We start from the raw sequence: 17,223 nt of genomic DNA on the forward strand, positions 1-17,223 counted from the left end.
TCATTTTAGGCTTGGTGCGGTGGCTCAAGCCTGTCATTGCAGCACTTTGGGAGGCTGAGGTGGGTGAATTGCCTGAGGTCAGGAGTTCAAGACCAGTCTGGTTAACATGGTGAAACCTCATCTGTACAAAAAATACAAAAATTAGCCAGGTATGGTGGTGCACACCTGTAGTCCCAGCTACTTGGCAGGCTAAGGCAGGAGAATCACTTGAACCCAGGAGGCAGAGGTTGCGGTGGGCTGAGATCGTGCCACTGCACTCCAGCCTGGATGACAAATCAAGACTCAGTCTCAAATAGTAATAATAATAAATTTTCAATGAATCTGTTTATGTGTTGGTTTTTCTGTTAAACTACAAACCTCATGAGGACATGAACTATGTCTTAATTGTTTTATAGTACCAGCTAGACTACTGCCTACTTCATAGGGGATGATCAATAAATTTTTATGGAGCTGAATTTCCAATATGTGCTGAGAGCAGGAAAGGGAGAGCTATGAATCCCTGCCTTTAATCGCCTTGCGCTGGAGATAATTAGTAAAGAATAAAAACAGAAGCAAACAAAATTATACAGCAAAATAATAACCTAAATATCCAACCAGTGGCGCATTTAATAAATACTGACTTGAATTCGTACAGTAGATGACAGGAGAAGACTCATGGAAAGCAGAGACTTAGACTCAAACTTGAAGGAAGAAAAAGCATGGTGTGAGCAGAAGCGTAGAGATAAGAATTTGTAGATAAAGCCTTGTGAAGATTGACTAGAGAAGGCAATTTCCTTGGGCATGAGGGTAAAATCAGTGTGAGAGGTAGATGGTGCCAGACTTGGGAGTGGCAGAGGTATCTATCTCAGATGCTTGAACTTGACCTTGGAAGCAATGGAAATTCATTAAGACTATAGTTTCTAACAATTGTTTTACATTTTACAAAGCACTTTCAATTCATCATCTCATTCAGTTGTTGCCTTAACCCTGAGAGTAGCTATATAGAAATGAGAAAACTGAACTTCCGGAATGTTAAGTTAACTGACTAGAGTAACATGCTTTGTTAAGCAACCGAGCTACGCAAGAACCCAGATGGTCTTATTGTAACTCCTGAGCTGTTGCTCCTAAAGAAAGAATCAAGAATGTGTGAGCACATGTATATTGAGGAGTGGAGGATGGATATAGGTTTGAGGCCATTTGCAAGGTACAATATTAAGAAAATTAATCTGGAAGCATTAATTAGGACAATCACTGGCACTGAATGAAATGGCCAGAGTAGGGAAACGTTTCTGTAAAAGGATGAATGCCTGCGTTGCAGTGATAATGAGAATGAAGGGTGAATAACAAAGTCTCTGCTCTCTAGTCTGACAAGACAGAAGAGGTAAGAGACATATATAATGCATGATCGTTGAATGCCATACATGCTGTTTTGATGGTGACGAGAGTAATATAATTATTGAACAATAGCGTGTGGCAAACACCGTGCCAAGTGTTTTACATTCTTCATCTCATTCAATCTTCACAAAAGCTTTATGAGGTACCTACTAATATAATTCCCATTTTACAGTCAGAGAGGGTAGATAATTTTCTCAGGGAGTGAAACTTGAAAGTGGAAGAGCCAGGACTCAAACCCAGTTTTTGTTTCTTTTCCAAGCTAGAGTATTTGGAAATACTGAGAAGTGAGAGATTATTCTGCCAAATCACGTCACTAATACAATGTATTTTTTGGTTGTTTTTATCTCCCAGGCCCTTTGTCAGCCCAAAATTTCAGAGTTACACGTGTTACCCCAACAGAAATATTTTTACACTGGGATCCTCCAGATCCTGTATTTTTTCATCATTACCTTATCACTATTTTGGATGTTGAAAACAATACATCAGAAGAGGTGTTTGTTGAAAAATGCAACACAGCAACAATAATTAGAGACCTCAAGTCTTTTCATCATTATCTAGTATATCTATTCAGTGTAGCAGAAAGAGGAACTTTAAGTTGCTTGGAGAAACCACTTTCAGTCATTACAGGTAAGCATGGCTGCGTATTGCCTTTTACTAAAAAAATCTAAACTGATAGTTCTGTTTCTGTGCGATTTCACTGTTGTGCAATATGTCCATGTAACCTGTACACTTACCCCAAAATCTAAAATAATAAAAATAGTTAACTGCATATTTCAAAATATTATTTTGCTAATATTTAATTATGTTGATTCTTCATAAGTACAAATACAGTTGAACATGTTTTTGAATGTTGAATCACAATTCTAAGCATGTATTCAAAAATACTAAATTTATTTAGATTTACATGAACTCTTTAAACATTATTCCAATCTGCATTTTTTTTTCTACCAAAGTCCCTAGAAAACATCTTCTTTGTCATAGCCTTGGATGGAAAATAAATTTATCTTTATTTGTCATAAGATAAACAAATTATCACATGAATATTAGTTCACCCAGTTCTTTTTAGTAACACTAGACCCAACGAAGAGGTCTGCATATTTTAATCAGTTTTACTTGGTTCTTTATTTTCTCACACAGTGTAGTGTGTTGACCTCTAGGGGGCAGTCTCATCCTAGCATTTTTGACAAATGCATTTCTATCCTCCTCTTAACCTCCACGTAGCAGTTTTTGAATCCTTGTCCAGAACATAATTGTTAATCGATTGTTTAATAATTCTATTTATTCCCTAAAATATAAGGATGTATTTTTTAAAAGATAAAACATTATCTTACAAAACAATGCATAGTGAAGCACATTTTGGCAGTACATTCTTATAAGTGTAGTGTGTATTGTGTGTGTGTATTTGACATGCTGTGTGCAAAGTTCTTCGGAATTTCAACAGCTAAAATGTAAACACCCTAGGGCTGAGGTAGGTGGAATGGAAAACCTGTATGTGCAGAGCCATAGATTAATTAACCTTCCTATACTTATTGGGAATATTTAAGATTCTTTGAAAATAATAACAATAATAGATACAATTTAATGCTTACTAAAAGCCAGTGCTTAACATACAAGTATTCAGTACTGCAAATCCTAATAAAAATATTTTTCCAATTGGATACTAGCAGATGTTTTCTCTTCCCCAAACTTAGACGAGACGAAGTATCCTTCCATTGGCAAATGCTTGGTCGGTTGGGTCCTTTACACTTTAGGAAGGCACATTTTTAATTGACAGATGGACTAGAAGGATTTCTCACAGATTTATTAATTTTGAAGTCGACTTAAAATCTTCTAGGACATATACCTATTTATTTCATAAAAGGTACAATGTGAGTCGCAATTTTAATTTTTTTGGGGGTCATTTGCTGTGTATATTTACTGTAAGCTGATATACCAGTGCATGTCCAGGATTTAGTAATCCAGTGTTCCTTTACTCTCTTAAGCTTGAGGAATTATTCTTTTTTTCATGCATTATTCACTCAGTGAATTATTTTTCAGTATCAGGAACTGAGCTAGGCACTAGAGATACAAAGATGAAGACCTAGTCTCAGTACGTTTATGCAGTAATGAAATGAGGCCAGTAAGTTAAGAGTGATAGTGCTGCATTATAATTGCTGTTATAGCAGTTATACTCTGGATACTATGGGAACATAGAGAGGGATCAAACTCAGGGTGTGGATGGTCATGGGTAAGTGATGGGTTTAATCATGAAGGAGTAGAAATTAGCCAGCAGGTGACAGTAGGGAGTCAGAAGGATGCTGCAAGTAGAGCAAGCACATGCGCCTAGGCAAAGGCTAGAGAGAAGACATCTAAGCCGACCTGGGAAAGCTAGAGAAGGCGTTTTGAAGACACTGACACTTGAACATTAGGAATGACTAGAGAACAGAGGGGCATGTAGGGAGAGTCTAGAAAATGTAAGCTAGGCGCAGAATGTGAACACCCTTGATACATACTCTGGAGTATATTTTATTTGGTAACATTGAACCTTTGTGGGGTCATGGAACCTCTTGAGAATTAAAAGAAAACAAAACTTTCTCATGAAAATGCAAATGTATGCACAGACGATTTTGTAAGCAAATTCAGCGCTATCGCAGACCCACCAAATCCCAGCATTTCCTCAATCTCTGCTTATATGTGGCATTCGGTAGATTATATCTAAGTCCTCCATTGTAGTAAATGTTTAAATAGATTTTTAGGTTTTGCAAGGATATATGAATAATTTTCTGAAGTTGTTTCACCCTGGAATCTTATTGGATAGTTTGTCTAATTGGATTACTCTGGCATTTTCTGAAAATTTTACATAAATAATTAATTTAAATATCAGCTACAATTTTGTGAAATGAAGATATGGGATGCAGACTAAGGGTTCCACCCAGAATATTTTCCTGAGAAGTTAAAATGTGATATTAAATTGTACTGATAAAGAAGTCAACTCTAAAACAGATAAAAGTTCAAATTATAGGTTCTGCAAACTATAAAAATCATAGAGAATTCTTTAAAGCTTTTTAAGTGAAACTACTAAAAAGCTTAAAATTGCATAATTATCCTTAGAGATATGAACTAATGATTATTGTAGCTGAGAACTATTAAAAGATCAGGAAAAACATAATATAGGATAAATAAGACCATAAGGAAAGCATTTACAATTTTCAGAAAACTGTATGATAGGAAAAAAATCAGAAGGCTTGGTATTCAATAAAGAAACTGTGCAAGGAGATAAGCTGAAGTATCATCTTCAGCTATTATTATAAAATATCAAGAAAATTCTTCTGCAATGATATTATTTCTAATAAATATCATACCTTTCAAAAATCAGAAAAGTAGTATAAAGTTGCAACTATTTTATAATAAATACCAGTTCTGAAACTTTAAAGACATCTATATGTCAATGACTCATAAAGTTATGTCTCTGTATAACTTTATATAAAGTCTAGACTTTTGTCCCAAACTCCACATTCAATCATCTAACTGCCTATGCATTATCCCTCATTTGGATATCTATGAGATGTTTTACATTTAACATGCCCAAAACCGAACTCCAGGTGTTTCCACCCAAATCTGCTTTATCCACAGCCCTTCTCAGTTCATGGTAATTTTATTCATCCAGTTGTTTAGTCAAAAGCCTTGAAGTTGTTCTTGACTCTTCTGTTTCTCTCACAACCCATTCCCAATCTGTCAGGAAATCTTGTTTGTTCTATCTTCAAAATAAATCCAGAGTCACACTATATCTCCCCACTTCCCTGAGTGCTGTTTTCATCCAGGCCACCATTCTACCTCACCTAGATTGTTGGGCTGGCTCCCTGTTTCTACCACTGGCCCTCCATGTGGCCTGTTATTAATGTCATGGCCCAAGTAAGTCTTAAAAAATAGGAATGATCATGCCTCTGCATATAACTCAGTAGTTGCTACCCATTTGACTTGGAGCAAATGCCTTTGAGGCCTTGCATGAACTGGCTTTCTATTAGCCTCTGACCTCATCTTATTCTTTCCTTCTTTCATTCTAGCTTTCCTTCTGCCCTTGAACACACCAGGTAAGCGCCCACTTTAGGGATTTGGCTTAGCTGTTTCTTCAGTTTTAATACTCTTCTTCCAGAAATCCATATGTCTGACTCTCCAACCTCCTTCACCTTTTTACTGAAAACCCCATCTTTTGGAAAACGTCTGCCCTGAAATCCCTTCTTCATGCCACAACTTCCTCCTTAAAGCCACCATACTCTCCATCTCCATCACTTTGGTTTACTTTTTATTTTTTCTGTAGCACTTATCACCTCTGAAGTTCTATGTAACATAGGTACTTATTTTATGTATTGTTATTATCTATTACACCTATTAGAATATGAACTCCATAAGGACAAGGATCTTTATTTTTTACCCATGTACTCTATCTGCCTAGAAGAGTGCCTGGCACTTTGTAGGTGCCCATGTATATTTGATTAAAACATGAATAATCTCAATAATGGGAACATTACTCTGATGGCACTCTTAAAAGTATGAAGAATTTGCCAAAAACTTGAGGATTATATTTCTGTTTTCCCTTGACTTGTAATTTTTATGTTTAACCATTTTAATAAATTTTGCATAGTAATAAGAAGATACACTTTTCTCAAAACTGGAATACTTTCCAAGACATGGTGACATAAGAAATTGTGAAATTTACTTTGAACATTAATATTGAATTATTTTCACTCAGTAGCATGAATAATGCTAACTAATAAGCTGAGGTGTGTGTATCTATTTATTTGTTTACTTAAGGTATTAATCCACCTCAGAAAGTTTTCATAAAACCTGAAGATGTGGGAGAAGACAGTATAATTCTTCAGTGGGAACCTTCACAAGATGGCCATGAGATCTACATTCAAATTAAATCCATATCAGATCCACGTGAAGTCATGAATAGATTCAAGATAGATAATTTAATCCCTGGAATGACATATGGCATTGGAGTGGCCACAGTGATTAATGGAAACTTGAGTGAGTGGTAACTGTTCAAGAAACTCTAAGTGACAATCAGATGCTTTTCATTCTTATGAGGTATTTGCTGATTTGAGGATATTGTAAAATACTCCCTGATATACCCCTCCAGTAGCTGGTTGCATCTTTTCAAGTAGATTTTGGTGTGCTTTATCTAATGGTAGCCTCCGAACCCGAAGCAATTTGCATCTTTTTTTTTTTTTTTTTTTCCTGAAAAGGCTCCATGCTTTTCTGAGGGCAGCATTGCCTTGTGATTAAGAATTTGACTTCAGAGCCACAGAGCCTGGGCTCAAATCTGGGTCCCACTATTTGAGTAACTCTGGGCAATGTACTCAACCTGTTTATGCCTTAGTTTCTGTATTTGTGAAATGAAGAAAATAATAGTATGTATTTCATCAGATTATTCTAAGAACAGCTGATATAATAAATGTAAGGACTAAGAATAGTGCCTTACACATAGTTATATGTATATAATTATTATTATATTCACAAAGACATACCCTTATATTATAGCACATTGAAAAAAATATTAACAGTATAAAAGGCTTGGAACCAAACTAAAAAATATTTCCGGCCAGGCATGGTAGCTCTCACACCTATAATACCAGCACTTTGGGAGACCGAAGCGGGTGGATCACCTGAGGTCAGGCATTCAAGACCAGCCTGGTCAACAGGGTGAAACACCATCTCTACTAAAAATACAAAAATAAGCCCGGTGTGGTGATACAAATCTGTAATCCCAGCTACTGAGGAGGCTGAGGCAGGAGAATCGCTTGAACCTGGGAGGTGGAGGTTGCAGTGAGTTTAGATCAAGCCACTGCACTCCAGCCTGGGAGACAGAGTGAGACTCTGTCTCAAATAAATAAATAATGTTTCCATGTTTTTCTCAAATATGATTAATTCACTCAATAAATAATCATTGAGTAGTTATTAGAGAGGAAGAAAAAATAATATTCGTAAATTGAATAAATAAATACAATAAATATTTGTAGATTGTGATAAATACTAGGGGGGAAAAGGAAAGTGATGTGATTGAGAGTTATTGAAAATGGCCAGGGGGTTCTACCGTAAATGGACTGTAATGGAAGGAAGTTATATTTGAACGGAGGCCAAAGGATAAGAAGGATCTGTCATGGGTCAGGATGGAGGAAGGGTACTCCAGGCATGAACACAAGCATAAAGGATGCAAGATTCAAAAAATTCTTAGTGCATTTGAGAACAAAAAGTGCAGTGTATGCAGTGCATCTAATTAGGAGGGAGAAAAGTAGAAATAAATTATCTTGGAAAGGTACCCAGGAGTGAGATCACATGGATCCAGTAGACTACGCTTTTGAGTTTGTTCTGAGGGAAGTGGGAACCATAGAGGGTCTTATGCAGGAGAGTGACAATCTGACCTATGTTTCAAAAAGTTCCCTCTTGCTCTGTGTAAAGAATGAATTGTGAAGAGGCAAGACTGAAAGCTGAGAAACTGGATAGGATGATATTACAGAAACCCAGGCAAAAGATTATGGTAACCAAGGGTAGGGACAGTGCAGAAGGAAAGGAGGAGATATATTTAATTGTGTGGAAGTAGGAAGTCCAAGATGGGCTGCTTATGATGCATGAAAAAAGGGAGAAACTTAGGCTTTTAATTTGAGCAATTTGGGTGCTTGGTGATGACACTGAAGAAGAGAAAATTATTGGACCTTACAGGCATTCTAGCTAACCATACAGGCAGTCTGATTGAAAAAAAAATTGATCCAAAAAATTATGCAATGATAATATCCACACTCAACCAGGGCTATACCTTCCTATTTTACCATCCAAAGACTAAAACTAAATTTATGTGTGGAACTTCCAGGCTTAAATTTCTAAGAAAACTACCTAAAGATAATTATAATAAGAAGCAGTTATAAAAGAGAAAACTAAGAAAGAGATGTTACCAAGAAGAATTATTTCATGCCTATGAAACAACCCTCTAAATGATTATTGGCATAGCAGAAGGACTAAACTGTGAAGATGGAAAATGGTTTTTCTTCTTAGTTCATGTTTTAGCAGTCTGAGGTTAGAGAATGTCCCCATGTCATCCCGGGATCTGTTTTCTTTCTCAAAAACTTGAGACATTTAATATGTTATTTCTAAATTTCCTTCCAGGTCAAAACCAAAAGCCTCATAATTCTTTGCCTCTAGGGTACTTAGCATATTTCATCCATCTGCCATGTAAAATGTAAACTTGTTTTGCCTCTCTTTCTAGAGCTCTTGTTCAGCTCCTTATCTCCAGCCTAAATAGAGTTCCTAGCTCTATGTAATTCAATTATTTGTTTGTCAAACTGGTATTCAACATGGATGCAGAAACACATATTAACATATGCAAATCCTAAGAATAATAATAGCATTCTGGGGTTTGAAGTTAGGACAGAGATCTTGCCAATGCTCTCATGTGATACATAATTCCCAGCACAATATCTCTGGTCATTCAGGGCTTCTGTAATTCATTTCCAAAATTTTCCCCATCATGGTCCTAGTCTACTCTCTAGGACATCAGAAAGCAAACCCACTCTGAGGTTCACATGACAGGCTGCAAATGTTTAGAGACATCCATAAGGTGTCCCTGGTTCCTATATCTTCTTTCCTTCTGACTAATTATCTTTAGTTCCTTCAAGCACTCCACTATTTCTCGTGGGTGTTCTATGCAGTTCGTAGGCTTGCTATCAGATTTAGCATCACCAGATTATTTATCAGGCATCATTTTTACTGCTTCAAATATCCTAAAGCAAATATTAACCTGTCCCAAGGTGCATAGGAACAAGTTTTTTTGCATGCATTCATTCAACAGATATTTATTGATACATGTAATTTACCACATTGTATTTATCTCTCTGCCACATACTTTGAAATAGCCAAGCAAGAGAGGCATTTGCCTTTTATGGGCATGTAGAAGAAAATATAATTTACACATACTTTTTTTCCCTTTCCCCTTTGAAACTTATCTGTCTGTGCCTCTCTCTAATTTGTCCTGAACATAACCAGCAGAACTTGATCTCTAGCTATGATTGTGCACCTGAACCATCAAATGTGCCCTTGGGAAGAAGGCAGTGCTTATGAGCACAGACCATGGAACCAAATTGCCTGGGTTTGTATTCCAGCTCCATGGTTTAGCCGCTTCTTACATCCTTTGCAAAGTCACTCAGGCTCTTTGGTCCTCAGCTTCTTTCTCTCTAAAATGAGAATAATAATAATAATCTTATCCATTTTATGAAGGTAATGTAATTTAAGGACTTGGTGCCTGGCACCAAATCCGTGCTATAAGAGTGTTTGTTGTGATTTTTATTTCTCAGTAGGAATGGAGTGGTGGCCTTGGGGAGCTATGGCCATGCACAGTGGGAAGTAAAGCCATTTCAGCAGTCTGTGTGATCTCTCTTTGTTGGAGGAATTAACTATACCCAGATTTTCTTGAGGGAAAAAGAGCTATTGGAGAGCTGGTGTTTGAATTTCCCTTTTTCCCCTCTTGACATAGGAGAATACATTTTATGATAGGAGCATCCCTCAGACTTTGTTCTACCTTGCCTATAATAAAAGCCTTTGAAATTGGCCTAGTTCAGTTCACCTCATATTGAAAAAAAAAATCTTATGTAGCCCCTGATCTTACCATTTCTTTTGATAAAGCTTTTGCAGGACAACGGATCAGGATAGAAATCACAGTCCAGAGGTAGAAACTTGCCGAAAGTCCCCAGTATGTGGCAATATGTTTCTTTTATTCTTTTTTTTTTCGTGAAATCTTTTCTCATATGATTTTTCCAGATCAGGATATAACTTTTAAGACAAGACAGAACTCTGTCCTATTCTACACCTTTCCAGCTTTGGTGACTATAGTGTCATGCATTACACAGTTTGACTTATTTTCTAGGACAGGTGGGAATGATGGAAAACCCCATGTTTACCCTCTAGAGGGGATGACGCTGATTTTTATATACTTTTAGAACCTACATTAGACCATGCCTATTTAAAGTCTCCTCTCTTTTTTAGAAAATGTTTTCAGTGCCGAACAACATGGAAATGAATTGGCTCTATGACTATACTCATCACTCATTTACCATCCCAAGATCTTTTAATTCCTGCTTAAGCCACACTTGGAAGCTTTCATAGATCATTGTCCACAGATCCAGATGTATTAGATGTGTGTGGGATGTTACTCTTGTCTGGGGAATGTCATAGTAACTGTAAGACCTTTGTAACTGAAGGGGACTGTGCAGAGTTTAAAGAGAAAACCCACAGAAGATATTAGTGATGATGGAAAAATAAAAGTTAACATAATGTAACTGGAGAAGGAAAACTATGATAAAATGCCTTGAAACCCAGTAGTACACCGTATGGAATTGGTTATGGTTCATTTATTGAACATTTCCTCATCACCAGCAAGAATGGAAAAGGCAAAAAATTTGCAAGTTGCAGCTCACAAAAATGTGTATAGCTATTGAACTGATTTTATGTTCTGGAATTCTCATTATAGGTGTGTGTGGACATTCTTTCATAAAGTACTGGCTCTGGGTAAAGTAGCAGAATAACATTATCAAATATTTAACAGTAACTTGGAACAACTTCCATTGTATCAAACCAGATGTCGCAAATAAAACTGAAAAGGAAAGGCCATCTAATTATGCTCTGGAGGGAAAAAATTCATTTTCAGATTGTATATCTTAGGAGAAGATATCTGCTTGGGAGAAATGCAGGCTTAAGGAAATACTGGATGCTATCCCCATCACCCACAAATCGTACTGAAATTAAAATTGACCTGAGAAAGAAATAATGTGACTAGAAATTATCTCAAATTTTAAATCTGCTTTAAATAGCACAGTAGAGAATTGAGGTACAATCAAAATCTTTAGCAGAGGTCAAGGAGAGTGTAAAATGTAAATGAATCCTTCCTCCAAACTGTTGCCAAAAATGTGTTTCTAAAAATGAAATTACATGCCTGCTCAAAATCCCTGTTGCCTCCAGGATACAGTCTGACCTCCATAGCATGGCATGCAAAGCCCCTTACAGATGCATTCAGCCTCAGAGGTGGCCCTTGTATGCCCCGTCTCATTCCTCCCATGCAGTCCATCTTTCAGCCACCCAGAGTGCCTGCTGCATGCCTGACACTACTCTAAGTACTTTATATATGAATGCAATTTCTTATGTAATCAAAACAGTGACTCTGCAATGTAGATACTAGTCTCCTTTTAGAGAAGAAGACCAAGGCAGAGTGGCTAAGTAACTTACCAAAGAATATCCTGCTATTAAAGAGCTAAAAGAACTTGGTATTCCTTGAACACATGACAATGCCCTTTTTGGTTTCTATGCCTTGCCCTTGATTATCTTTTTTTTTTTCCTGGAATTCCTTCATTACTCCCCTTTCCCCTTCACACATACTGTTTCTGGTAAACTTGTACTCTTTCAAGACTCAGATAAAACATCGTTAACTCTGGAAAGCCTTCCCCAATTATCTCTGCTAAAATTGGTGATTTCCTCCTCTGTTCTAAGCAAGTTTCTGTTCATGTCACTAGCTCAGGTCTGACTATTTGAGATTCTAGTTAATAATCTACGAATCTCTTTCCTGAGATTTGAGAACTCTTTGAAAGCAAGAACCTGGCCTTATTTACTTTATTTGAGCACTAATCCTTGTATATAGGTTCTCAAAAACATTTACTTAATGAATAGATTAAAAGGTAAAACATAATGAAAAAATCTCAGATTTGTGTTTCTTGTGATTGTTACTGATAATCAGTAAATAAAAGTTAATTATGTACTTTCAGTTTCATGTATGTATAACCTGTCAGAATATCTACCTTATTTCTCTGTCTAATGCTAACATAGTAGACATAAGTTTAATGCATAAACATTTATATTCTCACAAATTCTGGAACATGCTAGATCAAATGCAGAGAAATATGATTGACGTTTAAAAAAGTACTAATTATAAATCTCGTTTTTATCTTTCAGAGCCCAAACCAGTCTGGATTGTTATCCCCTGTGAAAGGCATAGTACCTCTGTAATCTTATTTGTTCAAATGCCTGACGTTGGAGTGTTTGATGGAATACGTATTGTAATTGAAGGAGGGGCAAATGTGACCATGGCTTTACACCATGGTAATAAAATAACTGTTGACAATTTAGCCCCAGACACAGAATATAATTTCTTTGTTTCCATTATCAGTGGGACTAAATTAAGTGATATGTATTATGTGCCTGCAGTAAAAACATGTAAGTATTTTAAGACTTGCAAAGCTTTTTCTTGATTTCAATTTTGTGTACCATTTCAAATGAGGAGTCTATACTTAGTTTAATGTAATCATTTTCCAGGATCTTTTAAGGTAATTTTAAATGCCTTACTATTGAGCCAGATCTTTCATTGCCTGTGTACAGGTAGAGCTAAATCTATGGAAAGTTGAAACTCTCTGAAGAATTTTTTTATCTGTCCTTTCACAAAAAGAAATGCTTGCATTTAAACCAGAACTTTAAATGACTTAATCAAAGAGCAAGGAATGTGACTAATTTTAAGCCAATTATGAGAATAAAATTTTATTTTTTGAGCCTAGGAGACCTGATAATATCTTAGAGCACATGATCTAAGACTGTGCTTGCTATTCCCCATACTGACATTTGTCTGGAAAAAAGTGTATATTTTCCTAAGCTTTTTGAATATTTAAAATTAATGTTTGTTCATGATTTGGCTCTCTATTTGTCTGTTGTTGGTGTATAAGAATGCTTGTGATTTTTGCACATTGATTTTGTATCCTGAGACTTTGCTGAAGTTGCTTATCAGCTTAAGGAGTTTTTGGGTGGAGATGATGATTCACAATTGCTTCAAAGATAATAAAATACCTAGGAATCCAACTTACAAGGGATGTGAAGGACCTCCTCAAGGAGAACTACAAAACACTGCTCAGTGAAATAAAAGAGGACACAAACAAATGGAAGAACATACCATGCCCATGGATAGGAAGAATCAATATCATGAAAATGGCCATACTGCCCAAGGTAATTTATAGATTCAATGCCGTCCCCATCAAGCTACCAATTACTTTCTTCACAGAATTGGAAAAAACTGCTTTAAAGTTCATATGGAACCAAAAAAGAACCCGCATTGCCAAGACAATCCTAAGGCAAAAGAACAAAGCTGGAGGCATCATGCTACCTGACTTCAAACTATAGTACAAGGCTACAGTAACCAAAACAGCATGGTACTGCTACCAAAACAGAGATATAGACCAATGGAACAGAACAGAGCCCTCAGAAATAATACCACACATCTACAGCCATCTGATCTTTGACAAACCTGAGAAAAACAAGAAATGGGGAAAGGATTCCCTATTTAATAAATGGTGCTGAGAAAATTGGCTAGCCATAAGCAGAAAGCTGAAACTGGATCCTTTCCTTACTCCTTATACGAAAATTAATTCAAGATGGATTAGAGACTTAAATGTTAGACCTAATACCATAAAAACCCTAGAAGAAAACCTAGGTAATACGATTCAGGACATAGGCATGGGTAAGGACTTCATGTCTAAAACACCAAAAGCAACGGCAGCAAAAGCCAAAATTGACAAATGGGATCTAATTAAACTAAAGAGCTTCTGCACAGCAAAGGAAACTACCGTCAGAGTGAACAGGCAACCTACAGAATGGGAGAAAATTTTTGCAATCTACTCATCTGACAAAGGTCTAATATCCAGAACCTACAAAGAACTCAAGCAATTTTACAAGAAAAGAACAACCCCATCAAAAAGTGGGCAAAGGATATGAGCAGACATTTCTCAAAAGAAGACATTTATACAGCCAATAGACACATGAAAACATGCTCATCATCACTAGCCATCAGAGAAATGCAAATCAAAACCACAATGAGATACCATCTTACACCAGTTAGAATGGCAACCATCAAAAAGTCAGGAAACAACAGGTGCTGGAGAGGATGTGGAGAAATAGGAACACTTTTACAGTGTTGGTGGGACTGTAAACTAGTTCAACCATTGTGGAAAACAGTGTGGCGATTCCTTAAGGATCTAGAACTAGAAATACCATTTGACCCAGCCATCCCATTACTGGGTATATACCCAAAGAATTATAAATCATGCTGCTGTAAAGACACATGCACATGTATGTTTATTATGGCACTGTTCACAATAGCAAAGACTTGGAATCAACCCAAATGTCCATCAGTGATAGACTGGATTAAGAAAATGTGGCACATATACACCATGGAATACTATGTGGCCATAAAAAAGGATGAGTTCGTGTCCTTTGTAGGGACATGGATGCAGCTGGAAACCATCATTCTCAGCAAACTATCGCAAGAACAGAAAACCAAACACCGCATGTTCTCACTATAGGTGGGGATTGAACAATGAGATCACTTGGACACAGGAAGGGGAACATCACACATCGGGGCCTATTGTGGGGTGGGGGCAGGGGGGAGGGATAGCATTAGGAGATATATCTAACATAAATGACGAGTTAATGGGTGCAGCACACCAACATGGCACATTGTGCACTTGTGCCCTAGAACTTAAAGTATAATAATAATAAAAAAATTAATGTTTGTTATTATATATGTGTGCTGGGTGTTTATTTATATGAATAGTTGCATTTTTAGATTCATATTGTTTTATCTTCTCTTTAAATCACTTACAAATTCTGCATATATTAATATTGAACATTTGGAAAGCATACAATTTATCTAAAATATCCATCCAGTATATGTCAAAATTAATGATGAAGAGTAATAAATGCCATACAAACCAAAATCACATGGAGTCCTAAGAACATAATTCTGACTTATAACATGTCCAGTTACCTTATTATTTGCTCTTCCTGTCTCTATGTATATCCACCTAGGTCACGAGGCTGCCATGTATCTTTGCTCCCACAAATTGTAACCTTTCCATTTCTGTTTAAATTCAACTTGTCTACAAAATACTCCCAAACTGATGTCAGAAATCACATTATTTTGATAGCATTTTAGCATATTTATAATCATTTCAAAACCTATTTATATTTTATTTTCCTTTCAATTTCTATGTACTTTTTATATCTGTATTCTCTGCCTGTCTTCATTACTTTATAAATCATTATGGGCTACAGTCTTTGTATTTGGCAGTTCTTGTCTTTAAACAAAGTTGCTACCTGATTATCTAAATACATCAATACTGTGATATCAATCAGCAAAATAAATCAATATATAAGATGATAGTTTAAAGCTGCCATTTTCCCCATCTTCTGAAATAATTTTTTCCTTATGCTAGATTAAATCTTTAAAATGGGAAAAATAAACATTAACACTCATCAGATACAATTTATTTTTAGCTTCAGCAAATATTGGATACAAAGGGGATACTTTCACTTCCTTATGTAAAATTCATATTTCTTTCTCTGTTGTCTTTTCAGCTTATGTTAATAGTTTTAATCTCTTTTTGTTTTCTTGAATATTATGTGTTTTCTTCAGTGAATTTGTTCCTATGTAGTTTTTTGCTACAGCATCAAAATTAGCTGTATGTGATGGTATTTACAATGGCTTTCAGTATTGGAACTGATTACCGTATTTTACAAACTGTCATTGAAGCTGTAAACAACTATTTTTAATTAGGATAGAAGCATAGATTAATTAATAAACTATTGTTCTTTTTGTCATTATGTTTTTTATTCACTTTTAAGAGATAAGTTAAAAAAAATTAGGAAATTTCCAAGAGGAATTTAAGTTTGTTGTGTGTTTGGATAGGTCTGGAAGCACAACTGAATATCCATGAAGGCAAAGTTACAGACTCTTCTATAGAAATTCTCTGGAATCGAGCTGCTGGGAATTTCCAGCATTATGAAATCACATGCATAAACTATGCTGCTGCTTTCATGGTATGTTATAAAGAGCTCTTGGAGGAATTAAACTTGAATCTTTCATGCTGAAACCAACATTACTGCATTCTTACATTGTATAGTAGTGAAACTAAATAATTCCTAATTGTGTTCAATTGTGGAGTTTTTCTTAAACACCACTTGATAATGTATTCTTTTGGATTGATAGGTTCAGAAGGTGGTTCAAGAAGCAGCAATATTCTCTAACCTGGATCCTGCCACAGTGTACACCTTTTCAATTCGGACTGAAAAAGAAGGTTTTAAAGACACTACTGCTAACATAAAAGACATACAGACAGGTAAGCCTATGTAGGCACCTTAGGAGTTTCTTTCATGTTCACATATTTCCTTGGTCCTTTAAGGGAAGGTTAGTAAGTAGTTCATTCTTCCCAGGTGTTCTTTATGGGCAGTGTCTCTTGTATCTTTTTCTTTTTCCTTAGTATGAGTTATCACAACATCCTTTTAAGTATGTATTGTCAGATGGTAGCATTGCTAACTGCATATTGTCTGGCCAGAGTTTCCATTTGTGATGTAATTACCCCATTTTCCATTAGGCAGATAATGAAGTGCCACATTGCCAGTATAAACATTTTATTCCCGAAGGCAGATGGTGATCTATCCCATGGTAATCATATGAAATAAAGGATGACTGGGAAAGATGCATGCAAATGTATAAGGTGTCGTATCTAGTAAAGTAAAATTGTCAAGTATTCTACTAAACTATTTTAGTTATTCTTGACATTGATGCAATGGGTACATTGATTTATATATTTAGAACCTGGCCATGTCTGGTATTCTTTTACTGTAATAAGAAAGAATGAGATTGAGAGAGAATATCTTCACAGTTTGATTATTTTCTCATATATGGGAGAATTTTAAAGAGAAAACAATACACCCATTATACACTATTTAATTTAACTTTTTTTCCCTCAGGAAAGAAGGGAGGCATTTCATATTCAGATTGCAATTAAC

General features: G+C 36.0%; 1 protein-coding gene across 4 annotated transcripts in view; it reads left to right on the forward strand.

The window, feature by feature from the left end:
• LOC101024725 (tenascin-R-like) overlaps positions 1 to 17,223 on the forward strand; it is a 37,795-nt gene that overhangs the window by 7,775 nt on the left and 12,797 nt on the right. For all 4 annotated transcript variants that reach the window (XM_021922644.2, XM_021922647.2, XM_031650635.1 and 1 more), the window contains 5 exons: positions 1,726 to 2,001; positions 6,166 to 6,384; positions 12,346 to 12,606; positions 16,121 to 16,251; positions 16,421 to 16,550. In XM_021922644.2, coding sequence (XP_021778336.2) covers positions 1,726 to 2,001; positions 6,166 to 6,384; positions 12,346 to 12,606; positions 16,121 to 16,251; positions 16,421 to 16,550 — 1,017 coding nt within the window. The remainder of the gene's footprint in view (positions 1 to 1,725; positions 2,002 to 6,165; positions 6,385 to 12,345; positions 12,607 to 16,120; positions 16,252 to 16,420; positions 16,551 to 17,223) is intronic.

This window comes from Papio anubis, chromosome 9, assembly GCF_008728515.1.
Source record: "Papio anubis isolate 15944 chromosome 9, Panubis1.0, whole genome shotgun sequence".
Classification (NCBI taxonomy): Eukaryota; Metazoa; Chordata; class Mammalia; order Primates; family Cercopithecidae; genus Papio; species Papio anubis.